General features: G+C 31.7%; 1 protein-coding gene and 1 pseudogene across 1 annotated transcript; both read right to left on the reverse strand.

The window, feature by feature from the left end:
• Nucleotides 1-4319: 4319 nt before the first annotated feature.
• Nucleotides 4320-5876, reverse strand: LOC106365449 (pectinesterase inhibitor 12). Its single transcript, XM_013804877.2, has one exon. It carries the CDS (start codon nucleotides 4888-4890, stop codon nucleotides 4348-4350), a length of 543 nt encoding a protein of 180 aa, XP_013660331.1. The 5' UTR covers nucleotides 4891-5876; the 3' UTR covers nucleotides 4320-4347.
• Nucleotides 5877-12344: 6468 nt separating this feature from the next.
• On the reverse strand, nucleotides 12345-13780 carry LOC125578288 (annotated as a pseudogene).
• Between the last annotated feature and the right edge of the window lie 9806 nt (nucleotides 13781-23586).

Genomic DNA, 23586 nt, shown 5'->3' on the forward strand with positions numbered 1-23586 from the left:
ACACACTCGCCCCAATACTCGATTGGAAGATGTGCTTGAAACCTCAATGCGCGAGCAATATTGAGGATATGTTTGTGTTTACGTTCCACTCTCCCATTCTGTTGTGGAGTATATACACATGATGTTTCATGTTGAATCCCATTTTCTTGAAAAAATCTGGAGAGACACAGAAATTCTGTTCCATTGTCACTCCTTATTGTCTTGATTTTCTTCGAAAACTGTGTTTGAATCAACGCGACAAAGTCTTGTAAATGACGTGAGACAGAAGTCTTATCTTTCAAAAGATATACCCAAACTGCTCTGGAATGATCATCAACAATGGTTAAGAAATAACGAGTGCCACATAAAGCCGTAGTACGGTATGGACCCCATAAATCACAATGAATCAAATCAAAAATTGCATTAGAACAAGTCGAACTGTCTGGGAAACATTGACGAGTTTGTTTAGCGCGAAATAAAACATCACAATTCTTAAATGAATCTTTATTACTAGAAACACCAGGAAGCAAACTAACGATACGGTGAGACGGTGTCCCAAACGATGATGCCACAAGATTGATTCTTCACCCACACTAGTAGTCAGCGAAGTAACCGTCTCAGCAACCCTCATCCGATACAGTCCCTCTCTCTCTCTCTCTCTCTCTCTCTCTCTCTTTCACCCATCCCAATCAGCGTCCTCGTAATGCGGTCCTGTAACAATAACAATTTATCAGTTATTTGTCCCACCAAACCATTATCAGTCACCAATTGACCAAAAGAAATCAGGTTGGTGTCGAATCCATCAACAAGATAAACATTATGAAGAGTAAGATGTGGATTTAAGAGAACAGTCCCCTGTCTCGAGGCAAGAACATTCAAACCCGTGGGTAACCTTACTGACACTGGAATTATGAGGCGAACATCCTCCAGACATTCGACTCTTCCAGTCATATGGTGGGTCGCACCTGTGTCTAATATCCATTCAACACAATCATTCTTACCGCTCAGAGTGTCTGTCTTTGGTTTCTGTCCCACCATTTTTTGAATAATCTTCCACTGCTCATCCGATATACCAGTGAGACCCTGACGATCAGCTTCTGTAAGTGTCACTGGCCCTGAAACCGCAGCAGCATTAGCCCCAACGATCTGTGTGCTATTAGCACGAGGCTGCATACCCGACCTTTGTTTGTTCCACCACGGCCACGACCAGAAGTTCCATACCACTCTGGATAACCGACCACTCGAAAGCAGGCGCTAGCTTCATGACCCATACGCCCACAAACCGTACACTTCCTCGATAGGTCCTTGTTGCCAGGATATGATGACGATGTCTGCAAGCTATTAGTCGGACGATGGGTCTGGTCCCGATTAACTTGAGAAGCACAGCTCATTACTTGAGTTTCTTGAACCACAGTAGACCGAATAGTTTCATTCTGAACTATAGTTTGATACACGCTGTCAAGGTCTGGGAGAGGTGTTATCGCACATATCTGAGAGCGAATGACACCATGAGCTGAGTCGTCAAGACCCGATAGGAAATCATGAACCCGAAGCATCTCACGTTCTGTCTCATGTGCTGTGTTAAGGTCGCACTCACACTTCCCACAACTACACTGTTTTGTGTTCATACATTCCCTAATGCCGTCCCAAATCCTTGTCAGCCTTCCAAAGTAGTCATCTACTGATGACCCGTTCTGTTTACATGTAGTTAAGGAGTTACGTAGTTGCTGCAGTCGAGCACCACTTTTCATTGAGAATCTCTTTTTGATGATATCCCAGAGTTCCTTTGCTACTTCTCTTGTCGAAATTGATGATCTGAGTTTAGGTTCTATGGTCTTGTTTATCCAACCCACCAGCAGATGATTATTAGCAATCCAATCTTCAAGTTGAGGAGAGTTCGCTGCTGGTTTCGGGATACTCCCATCAATGAAACCAAACCTTTTGCGTGAACTCAGTGCCATACGTAAATTAATCGCCCATTCCTCGTAGTTCGTACCGTTTAGCAACGGGGATGAAATAACAGCTCCTGGGTTATCTCCAGACGTGAGATCATATAGTGAGATCGTCCGTCTTTTAGGTTCTGCAACTGCCTCGGTGATAGACATCTTGTGCAAAACTTGATTGAATCAGTGATCTTGAATAAGCGGCTATGTTTCTCGTATATGAAGAACAGAGGCAGCTCTTTTAGAAAAAGAAACCAGCAAATTTAGAGGAACGGATCTTGCTCTGATACCATGACAAACTTGTGAATTGCTGAATGTTAACTTGTGTTATTGATCTTGATATTACAGAGTATATATAGTCTCATGCTCATAGGCGTAAACCTAGAGAGAATAATGTAAATCTATCAAATAGGAAACTATCTAATAAAGTAGATATATATGAATATATGGTAGCTTCATATCTCTCGCAATAACCTTTTACTAGGTAATTATCCGCGCCTTGCGCGGGATGTGATTATTAGTTTCGTTATTTTTAATAAAAACACATTAAATCTGTTTAATCTGGATATTGGTTCGGTTTTAAATTATTTTTTGGTTTATTCTGTTAGAATATTTGATTTTTTAATTTTTTCGGTAAAAACCAAAAATTATTATTATTTGTTTATTTTTATGTTATAAATTTTAGATAATCGTCATGTCGAACCAATAGTTTCATATTATAGTTTGTAAACGGATAATAGTTCAAGAAAAAGAAAAGAAAATTATTAAGACTAATCATTTCACTACAATTTGGTCGGTAGTGAAAGAAGCATTAAGAAAAAAAATATTTCAACTTCCAAAAAAAGAAATAGATACTTCAGTAGTGGTAAATACTTATAAATTTAATTCAATAAAACATTGTAAAACTTATATAAACTATAATATATATAACATATATATATATAATTATGTACATATATGTATATATATATATATATGCATATAAAAGATCGAATTTGATAATCACTCCTAAAAATATTGGTATTGTGATTTGCTTTTTTTTTAATTGTATTTTAGTTTTTGATTTACTTCGTAGAGTTATGCATATCCATATTTCTTGTTTCAATTCAAAACGGATAACAAATTGAATCAAAACTTATAAATATTTTGCCCAACTTTATCGGTAAACAATAAAAATAATATATATATATATATATATATATAGTTTAGTTTTTGATTCGTTATTTGTTTTGATTCGAACTGAAAAATCCAAAGTTTTATTAGAACCATGCATATGAGTTTTATATTAAAAAAGTACAAAGTATATAGCGTGAACACATTTATGAATATAGTGTAAACGTGTTAACATATTTATTATCAAATCATTGTGAGGCTGCCACGTGTCTATTATAGTGTGAATGCATTTATTGCAGAGGATCCCTTTAATATATAAGGGATCTGCAGAGTGTAAATTTGGGCTATGGAGTGTATGAAATTCTTATAGCTCTCGAAGGTGGTGTTCGCCATTCAATAGATGAAGATGATATCTATATCAACGAAATTGCTGATTCTCGCTTTTTTACATGAAGGAATTTAAACAGTGTAAAGAGTTGTTTCTTCACTTCACAATCCAAACATATTCCAATAACAAAAAAACACAATTGCAGACTAGCTTTCACGCAGTGCTCAACATTCTCATTCTGCTATGGTTTATATTGATTATGTTCCATTGATTTGGTTTTCAGTTCTATGTAGTATAGTAGCTGCTGTTGACAAGAAGAAAAAAAAGTTTCTTACTACAGTTGCTGAATGGTAGTGGTTGTTTATAACCGAAAAATATTGTGAATTCCTGCTAGTACATTGTCCGTTGTTCACTTGCTAAGCTATACACTGCAAAATATAAGCTTAGATCATGAGCAAAGAGTATAAGGCGCTCCCAAATATGTGAAACGTCCTTTGAAGGAAAAGAAAGGTCTGTCACCGGAGTATAACAATCTCTTGAGAATGGGTCTTGCCGAATTTAATTGTTTGTACAAAATGTCTCTTGTTCCGGAAACTAATCACTCGCTTTATTTGGATATTGTTTTAGTATTAGTTTTGGATACATCCTTTTAAAAAAAACATGTACTGTATATTATTAAAAGCTTTGGAATTGTTTGTGTTTAAATTTGCTAACCGAATTAAACAAACTAAAATACCTGACAATATGTATCAAAAACCGGATATTGTTTTGTCAAAAACACCAAAACTAATCAGCATTAGTATTCAATTTCGATAAGAGATTCGGTTTATTCTAAAGTTTCTAATACCTGTAAGTGTAACACATGCAGATAATAATTCTCTGTTCAAGACTTTTAAAACGTCTAGAGGCTACATTATTGAGCAACCCAGTTACTCTTAACTTACCGTACCACAGAGTATAATCTTTAATCCATGTCTTAATTAATTATTTTCTTTTCAACATCTCTGTAAAAGCTATAGGAATCTCAATCAAATGAGTTAAAAACTCGTTGCTTTTTATAAACGGAGATATCTGAGGCGTTGATCTTTCTTTGTATCCTTCATCGCAAGCATCCAAGCTATCCATTCCAAGATTCATACGAGAGATAAGGTCTTTGTAATCATGATCTTCAAAGGTTTCCATAGCTAAGTTCAATATCTGAGCAGTGCCTGAATAATCGCTGAGACACTCCATTACCAGCATGTCATTGTCCTTGGGATATTTCTTCGCGTCAAAATCCTTCTTCATCTGTGCATGCACTCTCTTCGTTTTTGACTCAGCGTTCTTCATCGTCGCCATGACTAGTTCGCTGAGATTTTTAGCGGTTTTGCACTGCCGACACCCTTCGAGAGACTTGAGGCAGAAATCGAGTTTGAGCTTTCGGTTTTTCGCTGTTGCTTTCTTGCAAGAATCTTGAATGAGAGATTTTGCTGTTGCGATAACGTTTAAGAGGAGAAAGCACGTTACTAGGTAAAGCAGAAATTTCATTGTTTTTTCTCCTTTTACTTTGTTTGTTTTTCTTTAGGAGAAACAGAGGATATGATGAGAAGAATAGATCGTTTTGTTTAAATATGTTTTAAACGTTCTGATCCAATTTATACCTCATGTCACGCTTTTTTTAGAGGGCTCATGTCACGCTTTACCACTCCACTTACGTCGTACTCGTATGTCATACTTGTTCGTTTTGACACACTCTCTCACTTCACTTCAATTTCTTGTCTGTATGTTACAGAAAAAAAAACTCATAAAAATAATAAATGTTAATTAGATTAGTGTAGACAAAAGTATACGTAGCAGCAGTGGTGGAACCAAGAAAATCTTTTATGGTGGTCAATTTCATAATTAACATATATTATGGGGGTCAATTAACTAAAATTTGCAATATTTAATCAGTTTTTAAAAAACTCTAACCCGCCTTTAAAAGCGTGGAAATACTTTTTAACAAAACTAAACTTACAAAATTAATATATTTTAACAATTTTTGATAAGTTTTTTTTGTCAGCAACATAAACATAATTCTGCAAACTAAAATGGTAGTTCTGCATTCAGATGGACAACAAAGACTTGATAATTAAAGTTTAAACATTTTATTTTTAGTGTATTTGAAAACTATATAATTATATTACTTTTTATTTATATTAAATATGAAAATTATATATTACTTAATTTTGTTTTTAAATTGTTTCAACATGTTTGTTATAAATATTTAATGAAATATCTGTAACTATTTTGATTAATTGTGTGATATATACTTATTTAATAAATTTTGAAATTATAAAACTTATTTTATGTCAATTTATTGACTCTTAACATTTTCTTTGTATAAAATTTATTCAATATCAATTTAAACCAAGCATAACTGACCTGGACCCTCTTTCTTTTCCTGCTGTGATAGCGGTAGTTCGGTTCGCTATGGCTCTAATACCCGCGATGAAGCAAACAAATAGGGTGTACTCTCATTAATAATTATATGCTCTTAAGAATAAAAACAATCTAAGAAAAAGAATCTAATAAGAAATATTTATTATGTTTAAGTGAATGCAGTTTTTATTTATGAAAATATAAATAAAATAATCCATTAATTCAATCTCCTTTATCAAAACAGAATTATTCTCATGGACCAACATCTTTTTGGTAAGTTGTTAAATTAAATACACAATTCTACTATATAGTTAAACCCATTCAAATTAATTAATACTCTATCCCTTATATTCCCACTAAATGTGTTTACAAACAACTACTAAATGTGTTTTCAAACAACACATAATTAATCTTGTATCCAAATAATATAAAACATTATCTAATTAATTTTATAATAAATAAAATTATTTTGCAGTATCTAAATCTGCGAAAATAGTTATACTTATTTTTTGAATTTGTTTCGTAAATGAATTGAGTGTTTTAGCCAAATCACTGAAAATGAGATAAATAAAAAATTATTAAAATATAGGACCTAATATTTTATATTATTTAGATACAATATTAATTATGTGTTGTTTGGAAACACATTTAGTAGTATAAGAGAGAGAGAGAGAGAGAGAGAGAGAGAGAGAGAGAGAGAGAGAGAGAGAGAGAGAGAGAGAGAGAGAGAGAGAGAGAGAGTATTAATTAATTTGAATGGATTAGACTATATAGCAGAAGGGTGTTTTTAATTTAAAAGCTTACCAAAAAAATATTGGGTCCATGAGAATGATTATATTTTAATAAGAGAGATAGAAAAAAAAATTCATAGCACAAAAAAAACTTTACAAGTAGCAGAATAGGTATGTAGCAGAACAGGTAGATGCTTAGTTAATTAGAATTTGTACAAGTATATGTACTGTATGCTTTGATATATTTCATTTGTTAAATTTTAAATTGAACAAGACCTTAAAATAAAAGAGTTGAACTAACCAATTAGTTTATAATTTTCATATCATTTTATGTTCAATATCTTTAATGCATGGTTTCTAAAGTATTATTAGCCGGTGTTCTCAAAATGCGTATTTCGCAACACCATCGTGAGTAATTACTCTAATCTCTAATACAGTTTCACTAATTCACATGTCTAACTTTTTTTATTTTGGGATAACTTTTTTGAGTGAGTACTAAAGTCTTCTGTGTTTAAGTTGAGACAGCTATGTGTGTGTATGTGTGGCATGCTTTCGTGTTTGCTTTTGAATCCCGTGATTATTCATGTGAAAGCAATCTTTAAGTTTAATCCATGTCTTAACTAATATTTTCTTTCAACATGTCTATAAAAGCTAAAGGAATCTGAATCGTATGTGTCAAAAACTCGTTGTATTTTATAAACGGAGATATCCGATGCGTCGATCTTTCTTTATATCTTGCACTGGTTCCAGTTATGCATTCCAAAATCCATATGAATGGTAAGGTCTTTGTAATCACGCTCTTTAAAGGTCTCCGGAGCCGCTTTCATGGAATAAGCAGTGTCTGAATAAAGGCTTGGGAACTCTCCATTACCTGCTTGTCAATGTCCTTAATTAAGATATTTCTTTGCCAAAAAGTTCTTCTTCATTGTTGCCTTCACGCTCCTCATTTTCATCTCAGCATCCTTTAGCGATGACATGGTCAGTTCGCTGAGATTTTTTGCGGTTTTGCACTGTCACTGACCCCAAGTCTGTGTCTTTGTCTTTGTCTTTGTCTTTGTGGGTGTACTTGGTATCTGGTTTTGCTGTCTGTCCATGGTGAATGCAGGTTAGGAGGGCTTCTGCAAGCTGTTTTTGGATGTGCCCAATCATTAAGAGCGAATCATCTTAACATGTTTACCAAAAAAAAGATTGGATATAGTTACTTTTATGAGTTTTAAATAATGATATATGAAAGTGGAATTTTAGAAATATATAAAGAATAAACAATTTAGAAGGGAAATCTCTATGAACCTCAGAATTGATTTAATAAGCATGTCTCTTCAAAAACATGGGGGATTTGATCCATGTTCTAAGCTCCACTGCTGGTCTTGTCCATTTGAATTTGTGAAAACTCAAACTAAGATATTCCTCATGTCCAACCTGACAAAGACATATGCTCTGTGTTAGTCTCCGATAGTTTAACATCATCACTCTTTAAAGGTAGAGAAAGTCCATTTTGTAGAGCTAATAAATGTACAATCAAGAAATGTCCCAAAGAGAGTTAGGACAGGAGTGACCGATTCTGATAAACTCACATGTTATGAATAGATGGTATCAGCGGAGCAGCCAAATGCAATGAATGTAGTAGCCTCTCAACTTCATTGACAAACTCCTGAATAGTGGATTAGGAAATGTTGCTAAGAAGCCAGGGATAATATGATATCAGTTGATCCATAGTGAAAGTAGAACACTAAAAAGTTCAGATGTGCAATGGCAAAGCTTATCATTGGGGGAAGAAGCTCGTTGTACTTGTACGTCTCAGATGTTCAAAGATACTATGGTACATTGTTATATGTGGAAGCACTGTGGTCTAGTGGTTAAGGTTTAAATACTTCTACACCCAAGTCTGGGGTTCAAATCCCAGATTATGCAATTTCTTGCATATTACAGGAAATCCAGGTTTGAAGTCCCGAAGAGAGCGATTTATTAATGCAGACTACGAAAAAAGACGTACAAGGGCTCTTCAACATGATGCAAGTAAATCTGGTCAGGAGTGGATCTTCATAGGACGGCTCAGATGATACAATTAGGCGTAGATCTCATAAGAGAGGTAGTATTATCGGTTGTCGTCTATGTAATAAAAAAAGGTTGGATGAAAATTAACTGGAAATGAATAAATTGATTCATTTTTATATGTTATTTAAGACCTCTTTCAACTTTCCTTATAAGTCTTTGTCTATAATATGTCTCTCAATTCATTTTCCATTAATCTCAGAATATCGAGCAAGGGGTGACTGGACTAATTTCGGTCATATAGATTATGGACATGTGATTATGGATCGAGTGAATTGTGTGGATTGATATATGATACCATTAGGGCTGTTCAATATGGTAAAACCGAACCGTACCGAACCGAACCGAACCGAAATAGACAATATGGTTTGGTTTTGGTATATACCATATAAACCGAATGGATATAATTTTATAAAAACCGTAGGATTTGGATATGGTTTGGTATATAACCGATTAAACCGAATAAACCGAATAAAACCGATTAAAAGTAGAAACATATAATTATGTATCTATTTTATAACAATACATGAAAATCTATTTGTTACATAATTTAAATTTGTGTTAATAACTATTACCATAATTTTATAGTAATAAAAAACCTTAATTTGTAAAACACTTGAACTATAACTAAATAACAATACATCGCAATTCAGACATTTTATTTTCTAAGTTTTTTTTTTATCTTTTTGATTTATTTTAGTCTTCACTAAATTAATATGAAGATTATAAATTTGATGGACAATAATTAATGGAAAGTTTTCAATTGAAAAACCATGATTTTAATGAACACTAAATATGGAAGAGTGAAAAAAATTTTCTTTCATGTTTCTGTTTTGTTTCATATTTTTATTTTCAAAATTTCAAGTTTTGATTTTAGTTATAGATTTGATTATTTTATTTGACGGTAGAATCATTTATACTTATTTGTTCATTTATTTGAACATGTAATATTTTTTTAATAAATGACTATCTTGACAATCTATACTATACTAAAAGGGGGATATAAGCCATGGAGAGGGTGTCCACATAGGATAGAAAAATCAACCAATCAGAGAACCCGAAATTGCCATGTCATCTCATTTATTTTTCGTAAAAAATAAAAAAAACAATGCGAAGGAGAGAATCGAACCCGGGTTGGTATGATATATATATAGAACAGTTACCACTAAGCCATTGACACTTTCTTGGACACATATAAAGAACCACTAAGTATATAATCACAATCTTTTATGTACATTTACAATAATATGAATTCAACTTTCAAGACTCCGATACTTTGTTTTGTAAAAAAAAAAAAGTAAGTGGCTAAGTTAATATATTCTTAGAAAGTGTGAGAACGTTGACAAATATGAAAAAGCATAGATTTTTGTTTTCGTGACAAAGTTAAGAATTTTGTAAAAGTAAGTTTAACATATAAATTTTCGTGACAAATATGAAAAAGCATAGATTTTTGTAAAATTTTGACAAAACAACTCAAAACATACTTCTCTAATGTCTTAATAAAATATTATTTAAGGGTGTAATAATTAAATATATTAATTCAATAAATTTTGTAATTTATAGACAAAACAATAACACAACAAATTTTGAAACATTTGTTTAACCTATCGATTTTTTTTCATGAGAATCCAACTAAACAAGATAAAAAAAAATTAGATTTACAAATATTTAATTACCATTTTATTCAATTTTGATTAATTTCAAATTGTCATAATGTATCTTTTTGAAGTTACAAATATGAAAAAGCATAGATTTTTGTACAATTTGACAAAACAACTCAAAACATATTTTTCTAATGTCTTAATAAAATATTATTTAAGGATGCAATAATTAAATATATTAATTCAATAAATTTTATAATTTATAGACAAAACAATACCACAACAAATTTTGAAACATTTGTTTAACCAATCGATTTTTTTTTTCATGAGAATCCAACTAAACAATTAGATTTACAAATATTTAATTACCATTTTATTCAATTTTGATTCATTTCAAATTGTAATAATGTATCTTTTTGAAGTTACAAAAAAATAATGTTCTTTCTTTATTACACTAGCATTGTATATAGATTCTATATACACAAAATAAATATAATATAACAACATAAGCTTGCTTTCCCCGATTCATATGAAAACTTTTTAAGTTATCCACCAAAGCAAATTAATTAAATCAATGAAATTGTTAAAATACAGCAAATTAATATATAATTTTATTTTAAATTAAATTATTTAAAAAGTGTATTTTCGTTAAAACAAAATAATAAATAAGTAAAACTGATTTGATGGTAATTTTTATGATATATATATATATATCAATTCTGTGAAAGAAATAGAAGCTTAATATGGAAAAAAATCTTAAATACAAAAACCTCTAAAAATTAACAAAAAAAACTAATAAATTAAACTATGATATCACTTAAAAGCTTCTTAGACCATATTAATAAAATATTTAAGCGATAATTAGACAAATTTGATTTTTTTCCAGCAAAAATTTATTATTAATTAGCATCAGTTATTTCAAGATGTTTAAGAAATGGTGGACAAAAAAATAAGATGGACATTAATGATATATGAACTATGAATAGTACTTTGTGAAGCAGACTTAGATAACATATCTGCACATCCATTTCCAGTCCTTTTTGATGCTTAAATTCAATTTCTTCAGAGTAGTTATTCCACAAATAGATCGTATGAGATATTGTTTTGATATGTAGATTTGTTTTTTCAATGTTAAGAAGATTGATAACTGTAAAAATGTCTCTTTCGAATATGATATGTCTATAACTGAGTCCCCAACATGAGACAAGTTTGTTTAAAAAGTAAATAATTTTATTTTTCTTATATTATATAATCAATATATATTATTTACTGATAATAAAAATATAGTTATTCATCTATCACAAATATCTATGCAATATGTGAATCAAGTACAACAATCAAACAACATAATGATTTCCACAAAGAAAATTTAAAAAATATATTTATGTTATGAAGTCATATTTTATATTCTTTAAATAATGTAATACAATATTATACATTATTTTTTAGAATTGAGAAATACATATATCAGTTAGACAAATTAAGCGATAATTAGACAAATTTGATTTTTATTTTGTGAGTAAAAAGTTTATTATTAATTAGCATTACTTATTTCAAGATGTTTAAGAAATGATGGACAAAAAAATAGGATGGACATAAATGATATATGAACTATAAATAGTTTTTTGTAAAGCTGACTTAGATAACACATATGCACATCCATTTCCAGTCCTTTTTGATGCATAAATTCAATTTCTTCAGAGCAGTTATTCCACAAAGAGATCGTATGAGATATTGTTTTGATATTCAGATTTGTTTCTTGATTGTTAAGAAGATTGATAAGTGTAAAAATGTTTCATTCGAATATGATATGTCTATAACCGAGTCCCCAACATGAGACAAGTTTGTTAAAAAGTAAATAATTCCATTTTTCTTATATTATATAATAAATATATATTATTTACTGATAATAAAAATATAGTTATTCATCTATCACAAATATCTATGCAAATATGTGAATTAAGTACAATAATCAAACAACATAATGATTTTCACAAAGAAAATATAAAAAATATATTTATATTATGTGGTCTTATTTTATATTCTTTAAATAATATAATACAATATTATACATTATTTTTTAGAATTGAGAAATACATATAATATCTTATCCGCGCGTAGCGCGGTTAAAAAATCTAGTATGACTAAAAATTCATATAATATGATCTCAAACAAAATAATTATGTTTTTTTGGTATAAAACCGAATAAACCGAAAACCGACGGTATATAAACCGAACCGAACCGAAGTAAATATGGATCTAGAATGGTAGTTATATTTTACTAACCGAAATACCGAAAACCGAAAAAAACCGAACCGATATCCGGATTGAACACCCCTAGATACCATGATAAATTATATAGACTTTCAGCTCAAACCCAATTAGCTGATTCATGATAAATTGACTAGTCTAATTACACACATTTGTATATTAAAAAAAAAAACAGAATCATGAATGATGCTATATAACCTTCTAGTGTTTATCAATCATAAATATATAATTGTAGAATAATGAATATTTCTGATAGGATAATCTCTTTTCTCTTAAATTATTAAGTAACCATTAATCCATATGTTAAATAATATATTTTAATAGTTTTATCATATCATATTTGAAAAAGCCAAAGGAATCAAAATTTTCTGAAACAATGCCTTATTCTCTTTTGCAACAGGAGATTTTTTATGTATTGTTTCTTTGAATCCAGTTTCACAAGTGGTCGGTGCATCCAAAGCAGCACTCAAGTGCACACTAGCGCTTCTGTAATCGCTTGATTTAACATTTTTCAAAGCTTGGTTTAAATAATCTTTACCATCAGTATAAAGCTTGATGCAGTCTTGTCCATGAGAATCTTTACAACGTTACGTTAATCGTGTTGGACTCAGCATTCTTCGTAGACGCTATGAGCAATCCTTTGAGATTAGTTGCGGCTTTGCTATGCGGGTCGGTTTCAAGAGACTTGACACAAAAATCATATTTGAAGAGAGGGTCTTTAGCTGCAGCTTTCTTGCAAGAATCTTGAATAAGAGTTTGGGCGGTTGTGAAACAGATCAAGAAGAGAAAAAACATAACAAAGAAAACGGCGAATTTCATTATTTATTTTAATTTTTTGTTGGGGAGAAGAGAAATGAGAATGGATTGATAAAGAAGCTTATCCTTCTGATTCAATTTATAGTGAAAATGAAACAAAATATTTTATAGTAAGATCGTTATGTAATTTAAGAACTTACCATTTTAGGCCAAATTGTTTGTTGTAGAACTCTTTCGATGCGATGCGTTATTTTTTAAAAATAGAGATAAAAATGTTAGTGTTAAAAATATATCACATATTCACTTATAATGTTTATTTATTACATTATGGTCAACAAGCAATGTTTGCTTTCCATTTCCAGATATAAATGTTAAATTTGGTCAACTCCTTCATCTATGTTTCCAAATTATACATGATAATGATATTACAGAATGGGAAGTACCCTTTATCTACCATTTTGCTATTTTCATCCAGATTTTAATATAAGAATAAGTGTTTTGAAACACGACCATGACCCGCGGTTGAACCGGTAAACCCAGCGACCCAAAATAAATCTGGTTTGACTTTTGAAAAATAACCAATATTTAAAAATCCAATAAAACTCACAAAAATCCATTAAAACCCGGAATCCGGTGACCGGTTACCAATAAATAATTTTTAGTTATTTTTTTAGCTTTTAATTATTTTTTAAAGTCTGTTTGTAACTTTGTATTCTAAATTTTCAATTAACAGTTAGGTTTTCAGCTATTTTAAAATTTGATTGAACTTTCTGATTTTTTAATCATATATGATACCAATTATATTATTTTATTTGTGATTTTTAGATTTGATGAAAATTTTACTATTTCACTTGAAGAAAATGAAGTGCACGATGGTAGTGAAACCAAAATTATTTGATATAATTTGGTGTTAGTTTATTTTTGTTATGAACAGTTTATTACAATGATATTTTACTTTTGGTTTATTTTGGATTTAAAGTTTAATTTTATTATTCACATTAGACATTTAATATTTATGGGTTTTAAACGTTGATATATTTTTATTAGATGTCATAACTCATAACTTGTTACAAAAATTGTTAAATAGTCTAAATCATTTTTGATATTTTGTTTGTCAAATGAAAATGAAAATAAAAATATAGAATCTAAAGTTAAGTGTTTTTAAAACATAGAATATCTATTACATTTTTATACCTCATATATAATATAATAAAATTAATTAATTTATTAACCCATGGTTCACCCGCAGTCAACTCAAAAACCTTTCGGAGACCCGAGAAGTTATCCGGTTCAGTGTTCGGGTCGGGTTTCAAAACACTGTTAAGAACCAAATATATTATCTTAAATATTTATTTCTTAACTCATCGAATTAATATTATGTGCAAGCCTCCTTAGTCCAATGGTTTTATTAAGGGTTCATTAATGCTTCTACACAAGGAGGTACGAGGTTCAAATCTTAGAAAATGTAAATTATGCAGATTATGATAAAAAAAAGTTACAGCAGATCTTCAGCGTGGTGCATGGCGTACCATGGAACATGGATCTCATAGGACGCCTCAGAGTGGCGCAGTCAGACATGCATTCTCATATGGTAGTAGAATTGTCGGCTCTAGAATCGTCTATGTAATATTTTTCACCGTGGTAATATCATAATTAATCAAACGTTAAAAAAATCAAATTAGTTGTTTACATATTGGTAAACATACAATTTTTGCTTTCCATATCCAAAAATCAAAGATATCAAGCTTATATTTATGTGTTAAAAAAAAATCAATCTTCTGTTTCTTAAATATGGCATCTTGGTTTATAAGTTGATAGGTGTCTATGATGAATAAAATTGCTTGGCATTTCTATTTTTTAAATAAAAAAAACTTTTTGTAAAAGAATTATCAGGATGCTTAAGTATAATAGAATACTAGAAACTGATCCGCACATTCACAGATATTTGTTTTTCATAATTAGAGTTATATATTTTAGATATATCGTAATATAGCTAATTGTATTCAAAAGACCTGGACCAGATCAGATAATATAGTTATTTTTGGTACAAATATCCAGACTCATTTCTATACATTTGTTATTTAGGTATTTTTAGGTTCATATATTTAAGCGGGGCCCAATTTCAAAACATAAAAAACAATACCGAAAAGAACAACCCGTACATAAATGGATAGGCAATCATGCTCATCCGTGCTGATATTGGTTCTTACATTTTTTTTCATAATTAGCATTATATATTTTAGATGAATTATAATATAACTAATTATATTCAAAAGACCTGGCTTGAATCGGATAATATAGTTATTTTTGGTACAAATATCCAAAACTGTTTCAGATACATTTGTTATTTAGATATCTTTAGGTTCCTATACATGAAAACTTAACTCATCCCGACCAAGAATGACCCAACTCAAAACTCACACATAAATTTATAATGTTCAATCATGCCTAATTTAAAAAAAAAAATCCGAAAAGAACAAGCCATACCTAAATGGATACCCAATCATGCCTAACTCATTTTATAAACTAATAAAAATGACTCTTTCTATGTGTTGGGCTTCACTAAGTGAAACAAAAAGAGTTTTTATTTAGTTAAATAATTATATAGAGTGAAAACTAAGTGAAAATAAATGTAATACATTTTTACTATTTTGATTTAAGTTATTATTTTTTTCACAAAACAAGTCTTTAAATTATGTTTTTTGCTATGTAATTTTCCACCGATTGAAACTAAAATAAAATAAAAAAATTAGTTACAAACTAAATCGAACGTTAACTATATGCAAAACCTAGTTATTTTACATTTTGATTTTATAACTGACACAATGTTAATGTTGATTAACTAATAAATAAAAAACATCGTTACTATTATTTTGGTAAATATAATTAATGATGTGAAGTATTGTTAAGGTAATATAATTAATGAAATTATGAAACTGAGTGAAATATGGAAAAACAGTTAATGTAATTATATTAATAAAATTACTAAAATGACATTATACTTCTTTTTTTTATATTTCAATCCATGTTTCTAATCAATTTTTATTTATACTCTTATCCATGTTTCTAAACAGTACCAAACGATCCTTTTATTTTAATAAGAGTTATTTTTGGATTCACCAACCAATAGTATTATGTTATTGCATATTCAATATCTTTTAAAAAAGGAAAACAATATTGTCAAGTTATATTATGTTTTTAAAATAAAAAGGTAAAAATAAATAGAAAATAGTAATAATTTCAAAAAAAATTAATATTTTTATCGTCATCAGCAAAACACTAAACCCTAAACGCTTGGATAAATCCTAAACCCTTAGATAAATCCTAAACCCTAAATTAAAAATATTAAACATTAAGTAAAAAAACACAAAACCCTTAATCCCAACCCTAAGCCCTTGGATAAAAATAAATAAAAAATAGTAGTAGTTGCTAAAAAAAAGAAAATTTTTAAATATTTTTAACGCTGTGAGCAAAACACTAAACCCTAAATACTAAACATTAAATCTTAAATACTAAACTTTAAACCCTTGGATAAACCATAAACTCTAAAATTTAAGATTTATCCAAGGGTTTAGGGGTAAGGATTAAGAGTTTAGTGTTTTAAGTGTTTAGTATTTTTTATTTAGGATTTAGGATTTATCCAAAGGTTTAGGGTTTAGGATTTCGGGTTTTGCTGACGGCGTTTAAAAAGTTCCTTTTTTTGCAACTATTAGGATTTTTTTTTTAACATAAAATAACTTGACAATATATTGTTTCCTTTTTAAAAAGATATTAATATTAAATAGTAGAATACTATTGGTTGGTGAACATATAGGTTCACCTTAAGGGGTGAACCCAAAAATAACTCTTATAATAATATAGACTAGAGATTTACCCACGCATCCGCGCTGATATTGGTTCTTACATTTTTATACATTGATATTTTTTTTTCATAATTAGTTTTATATATTTTAGATGAGTCGTAATATAATTAATTGTATTCAAAAGATCTGGTCCGAATCGGATAATATGGTTATTTTTGGTAAAAATATCCAAACTCGTTTCAGATAGATTTGTTATTTAGATATTTTTAGGTTCATATACATCAGAACCAGATTCATCGAGACCTAGAAGGACCCAACTCAAAACCCACACATAAATTTATAATGTTCAAACAATGCCTAATTTCAAAAAACAAAAACTGATACCTGAAAAGAACAACTCGTAAGGATAGCCAATGGTCATGCCTAACTAATTTATAAACTAATAAAAATGATTATTTTTATGTGTTTGGCTACATTAAGTGAAATAGAAAGAGCTTTTTAATTAATAAATTATATGGAGTGAAATTAAGTGGCAGTAAATGTAATAACTTTTATTATTTTGATTTAAGTTATTATTTTATTCACAAAACATGTCTTTGAATTAAGTTTCTAGCTACATAATTTTCCACCGATTGAAACTTAAAAAAAAATTAGTAAAACAAACTAAACCGAATGTATAACCCTATGCAAAATCCAGTTTACATTTTTTATTTTATAACTGGCACAAAGTTAATGTTAATTAACTAATACATAAAAAATGCACTATATTATTATGGTAATAGATATAATTAATGATGTGTTGTATTGTTAAAGTAATATAATTAATGAAATGATTAAACTGAGTGAATTATGGAAAGACGATTAATGTAATTATATTAATGGAATTAATAAAAAGACATTATACTTTTTTTTATACTACTATCCATGTTTCCAAAAAATTCGCATTTATACTGATATCCATGTTTCCAAACAGTACCAAAAATTATTTCAGTTTTAATAATATAGATTAATGATAAGTTGTATTGTTAAGGTAATATAATTAATGAAATTGTTAAACTGAGTGAAATATGAAAAAAACTACTTATAAGGTGATTTCGAAAATTATTGCAAGAAGACTCAAAGCGACGCTTCCGCAGGCGATTGAACTGAACCAATGTGCTTTTGTTGAGGGACGACTGCTTCTAGAAAATTTTCTTCTTGCTACGGAATTGGTCAAGGATTACCACAAGCTGTCCATATCCTCTCGGTCTGCGATCAAGTTGGATATAGCGAAAGCATTTGACACCATCGACTGGGCTTTCATTGAAGCGACCCTGAGAGCTATGAACTATCCAGACATTTTTGTTACTTGGATCATGAGGTGCATAGATACTGCAGCGTTCTCAGTTTCTATTAATGAAGAGTTAGAAGGTTTCTTCACCAGTTCTAGGGGTATTCGACAAGGATGCTCGCTCTCCCCGTACCTCTATGTTATTGTAAGTAATGTCCTCTCCAAGCTCCTAAACAAGGCTGTTGTTGATGGAAACATTGGAAACCACCCTCAGTGTGAGGAAGTTCAGCTATCTCATTTGAGCTTCGCAGATGATATAGTAGTCTTCACAGACGGCACGCCAGCTTCGCTTCAGGGAACGTTGGGCATTTTTGGAAAGTTTGCTCACATGTCAGGTCTTCAGATAAATGTATCTAAATCAACAGTCTTCGCAGCCGGTAGGGGAAAACAAGCGCTGGAGGGTGAAGCGGCTGCTGCAGGCCTCTCTGTCTCGGCTTTACCCATCAGGTACCTTGGACTTCCCCTAACCACCAAGCTTATGACCAGAAGTGATTATGAGCCACTGATTGTGAAGATTCGAGACCGTTTTCTTTGCTGGACGAGTAAAGCTCTCTCTTATGCTGGGAGATTGCAACTGATAAAATCTGTTATAGCTAGCATTACAAATTTCTGGTGCTCAGCGTTCTGCCTACCTCAGTCATGTATTGATGAAATAGAGAGCATGTGTTCTGCTTTCTTGTGGAGTGGTTCACCAAACATTACATCTCGCGCAAAGATTGCATGGGCGGAAGTCTGCTGTCCCTATGAAGAAGGAGGTCTGGGTATTAGGAGAGTGAAGGAGGTCAGTACTGTATTTGTACTGAAGCTTATTTGGAGGTTGTTCTCTCAGTCTTCATCGTTATGGGCAGTTTGGGTGAAGCAGAACCTGTTGAAACATGAGACTTTTTGGGATGCAAAGGACACGGTGATAGGCTCTTGGGCTTGGAGGAAGCTTCTGAGGTACCGTCCTCTTGCTAAGCAGTTTATTCGTATGAATATTCATGATGGACTCGACCTGAGATTCTGGACTGATCTGTGGCACCCGCGTGGCTGGCTCATTGATATTGTTGGGGAGCTAGGTACACAAAAATTGGGTATAAGAAGAGATGCCAAGATTTGTGAAGTCTTTCTTGATGGAGACTGGAGATTTCGCCGATGTCGTGACCAGCGTATCCAAAACTTAATTCTTGACATTCTAGCTTTTCCGGTCAGCTTGGTGGAAAATGTACGAGATGGAGTTCAATGGAGGAATGGGGAGGACACCTATGGCGAGCAGTTTGTATCTAAGGCTACTTGGGATCTCACTAGATGTCGCAAGGAGAACGTGGTCTGGAGCAAGCTGGTCTGGTTCCCACAGGGTGTACCGCGGTTTGCGTTCATCACTTGCTTAGCTATCCGGAATCGACTCTCAACTGGCCATCGTACGAGTCAATGGGGCCATCCCCAAGGTTGTCTCTTCAGTGGTGAGCCTGACGAGACCAGAGATCACTTATTTTTTGCGTGTCCCTACCCTTTCACGCTCTGGATTAAGGTGGTTGGGAACCTGTTTGGACAAGAACCTGATCCCGACTGGGATACAACTATGGCGCATCTTCTCACGGGATCTTTTGACAGGTTGACGTTCATACTGCTGCGGCTTGTGTTGCAGGTTACGATCTACTATATATGGCGCGAGCGGAATGACCGCAAGCACAATAACTCAGCCCGGCCTGTCAATCATGTTTCTAAACTGATTGATAAAACGGTCAGGAACCGTATCACTTCCACTGGATATGCTCTGAAGCCAAGGCTACAAGGTCTAATGAGAAGATGGTTTGAAGCACATATTCTTTAATTTTTTTCTAAGTTTTGTCTCTATTCTTTAAAACCTAAAAAGCTTTAGGTATTGTACATACATTCTTTTGCGATGATCAATAAATTTAAAATTTCATCAAAAAAAAAAAATGAAAAAACTATTAATGTTATTATATTTATCGAATTACTAAAAGGACACTATACTTTTTTTTTATATTGTTATTCATGTTTCCAAACAATTATTATTTATAATGCTATCCATGTTTCCAAACAGTACCAAAAAGTACTTCAGTTTTAAAAATATAGATAATTAATGAAATTGTTAAATTGAGTGAAATATGGAAATACTATTAATTTACACTATTAATTTAATTATATTAATAGAATTAATAAAATGACACTATACTTCTTTTTATCCATGTTTCCAAACAATTCTCATTTATACTGCTATCCATGTTTCTAAACAATATCAAAAAGTACTTCAGTATTTAGTAATCTGGATACTTTGGTATATTTGGAAAGGAAGGAATAATAAATTTTATAGTAATTTAGATATGGATCCTATAAACACGCTTAACTTTGCAGAAACAGAGTCAAGACTTTGGGCTGATGCACATGCAATGAACGAAACCAGGACAGTACCCCAAGTTGAGATTATGACTCTTCCTGCAATTTCGGGGAGATGGTGTTTTACACATGGTTCTTGTTTCGGGCAAGGTTGGCTGAGTACTTTAGAAGGTTTTGATGAGCTGTTGGGAGCAAGGAATGTCCGGGCTTGTTTATCTCCTCTACATGCAGAGATAGAAGCACTACAATGGGCAATTGAATGCATGAGAAACTTACCCTAATTTCAGGTTACGTTTGTAACGGATTGTTCTCAGTTGTTGAAGATGATTTTGGAACCAGAGGAATGACCAGCATTTGCAAGTTATTTGGAAGATATTAAATCCCTGAAAAAAGGTTTCACACGTTAGGAGATCATCTATGTACCAAGAATGCAAAATTCAAGAGCGGATAGCCTAGCACGCAGTGTTAGGAAACAACCGTCGTTTGTCGTTCACATGGATCAACATCTACCAGAGTGGTTCACAGAATGGTATGAGTTTGTTGTTGATAACAAAAAAAAATACTTCAGTTTTAATAATATAGATACACGTCAAGGTATCAAATGTTTTGAGCAATTTCATTTGTTTAATTTGTGAAATGAACAAGAAGTTAAAATCAAAGATTTGAAGGCTACATTTTAATAAATTCGCAGAAGGTTTACTGAGACGAAAACTCTTATATCGTTTTGTCACCTCAAAAATATCTCATCAACATTATAGTTAAATTGTCATATAAAGTATTGTTACACTCAATCACAAAGTAGTGCATTTAATTTAAACTTGTTAGCAAAATAGCATTTTAGTGTTTTTAAGTCCCAAATACATATTATTTCAGAATATTGATTTTTCCAGTAAGATAATATCTCTAAACTCTAAATTTTATCTGAAAAATCTAAATCCATGTTAACTATATAGTTTATATAACTAGGAAGTGAATCCATGTTAACTAATACATGTAATCTTATTACATAAAGTAGACTTTGTCTCTCTTTTTAGAGAGACACGTCATCAAATAAAGAGAAGAGAGCCTGACACGTGGCAATCTAACATAAACGATTGATCACGTTTTGCTAATGGACTTGCCCCGAATATTAGCTTATAGAATCTGAGAGCCCAAACTAGACAAAAGAGAGGATCATATCGCCATTTTCTTCTGCATTCCTCACAGCTTTAGGGTTCATCGGGTTCTATGAATATCCGCTTCTGTCTGGCGGATCTGAAATAGCGTGTGACCCAATGATTCGTCAGTAAGCTTTCCATCGGACTCTGTTCATGACGATTTAGATTCGATTTTTCACCTCTGAAGCGTTACAAGTCTCATTGATTCAGCATCATTAACCCAAACTTAACTCTTCCTCACGATCTTAAATTCAATGAATCTTATCCATCTACCAGTCGGTGATTCTCACCTATAAAAAACTTAGTATTCATCCATTAAACATCATCCTCACATTTCCTAATACTGAGAAAATTTTTATTTTCAATATTTGAGAGCATCGAATTTCTTACCGGTGATTTGAAACGAAATGGACTTCCGGCTATCTATGGGCCCACAACAAGCCATCCTGGATTGGCACCTGAATCCCGTCAACCCGACCCGTTTCCTGGACGCCGTGGAGTGATTTAGTCAGCTTCTACGGCTGTTTTGTCGTCTGAGTCATCATATTCGGTACGTCCTTCGTCGTTATCTCAAATCAGCAGATTGGTTTGGAAAAGAGGTTAGATCATCAGAGAAGAAACTGAAACGATCTCCAACGACGGAGGGGAAATGCGGAGATATAGGATTTGATGGTGGTGGACCTGTCGAGGAAGCCGCAGCTGTTAGAACAGAGACGGTGGCCTTCCGGCGTCTGACATAAACGTTTCTCCGCCACAGATCTTGAAAGAAAGTTTGATTTTTTAAATAAAAAATCAATTGATTTAAAGAGATAATGAATCTGCAGAATCTAAAAGAAAGAACATGACACGAACCGGAATCTGGTCACAGAGAGAAACACAACAAAAGAAAAACAGCATATCGATAATTAAAGTGAAGAAAATTTTATTTCGCTTTCTCAGCAACTAAACAGGGATTACAAGAAAATAATGAGATGGAAAGTTTATTAAAAAGCGAGAAGGAAACATCTCATAGAGAAGATATAAGAGATATCAGAGCGGAAGAGGAGTTGTGTAAACTGATAATTCTTGAGAAAAGAAGAAGGAGAGGCTTTAGAATCGGACCTTAAAAATGTCTACAATCGTTCAATAGTTTAACTGGACTTTAAAAATTTCTATCGTGAAGATATTTAAGAAATCAGAGTAAAAGAAAATAGTAAAAGGAGGTGAGGTCCACTAAGCAAGCATCGCCATTTGATTCCGACGAGCACCATGTAACCCAAACATTTAAAATTTCAAGAATTGATTATTTTTTTACGGGCAATCAAAAGCTCAAACTTGGACAAACCTTTTACATAAAAAATGAAGTCTCACACCCACAACATTAAAACACAGATCGTTAAATCAAAGATAACGATTAATAATTTAGAGAAGACACATGTAGTTAACGTGTTTACCAATGGGTGAAAGAGACGAAGCCTCCTAAAGCAAAACTTTAGGACATTTTATTTAATTGCAAATAGTGCACATGGTTAAACAGTGTAGACCCCAGTTGTTATGAAAAAAAAAACATAATTCCATTAGGATTGTAAGTGACCAAACATCAATAAATCCCAACACGACATGAAGCCCACTACAACTTCACACATAAACACAAGAGAGCTCCAGCCTTCTGTACCTGCAAAGATGAACGTAATAGACAAATAAAACCAGACTGCTTTTAGTAACAAATTTACTATATTACAGTCTGTCAATGAAGGCCAAATCTACCTTACAGCTAGAGCTTAAGGATAAGATTAGGAATCA

The sequence above is a fragment of the Brassica napus genome, chromosome A9, assembly GCF_020379485.1.
Source record: "Brassica napus cultivar Da-Ae chromosome A9, Da-Ae, whole genome shotgun sequence".
In the NCBI taxonomy this organism is placed as follows: Eukaryota; Viridiplantae; Streptophyta; class Magnoliopsida; order Brassicales; family Brassicaceae; genus Brassica; species Brassica napus.

What these genes read in the sequence shown, in the direction of transcription:
- LOC106365449 (XM_013804877.2), bottom strand. Translation starts at nt 4,890, where the DNA reads ATGAAATTTCTGCTTTACCTAGTAACGTGCTTTCTCCTCTTAAACGTT.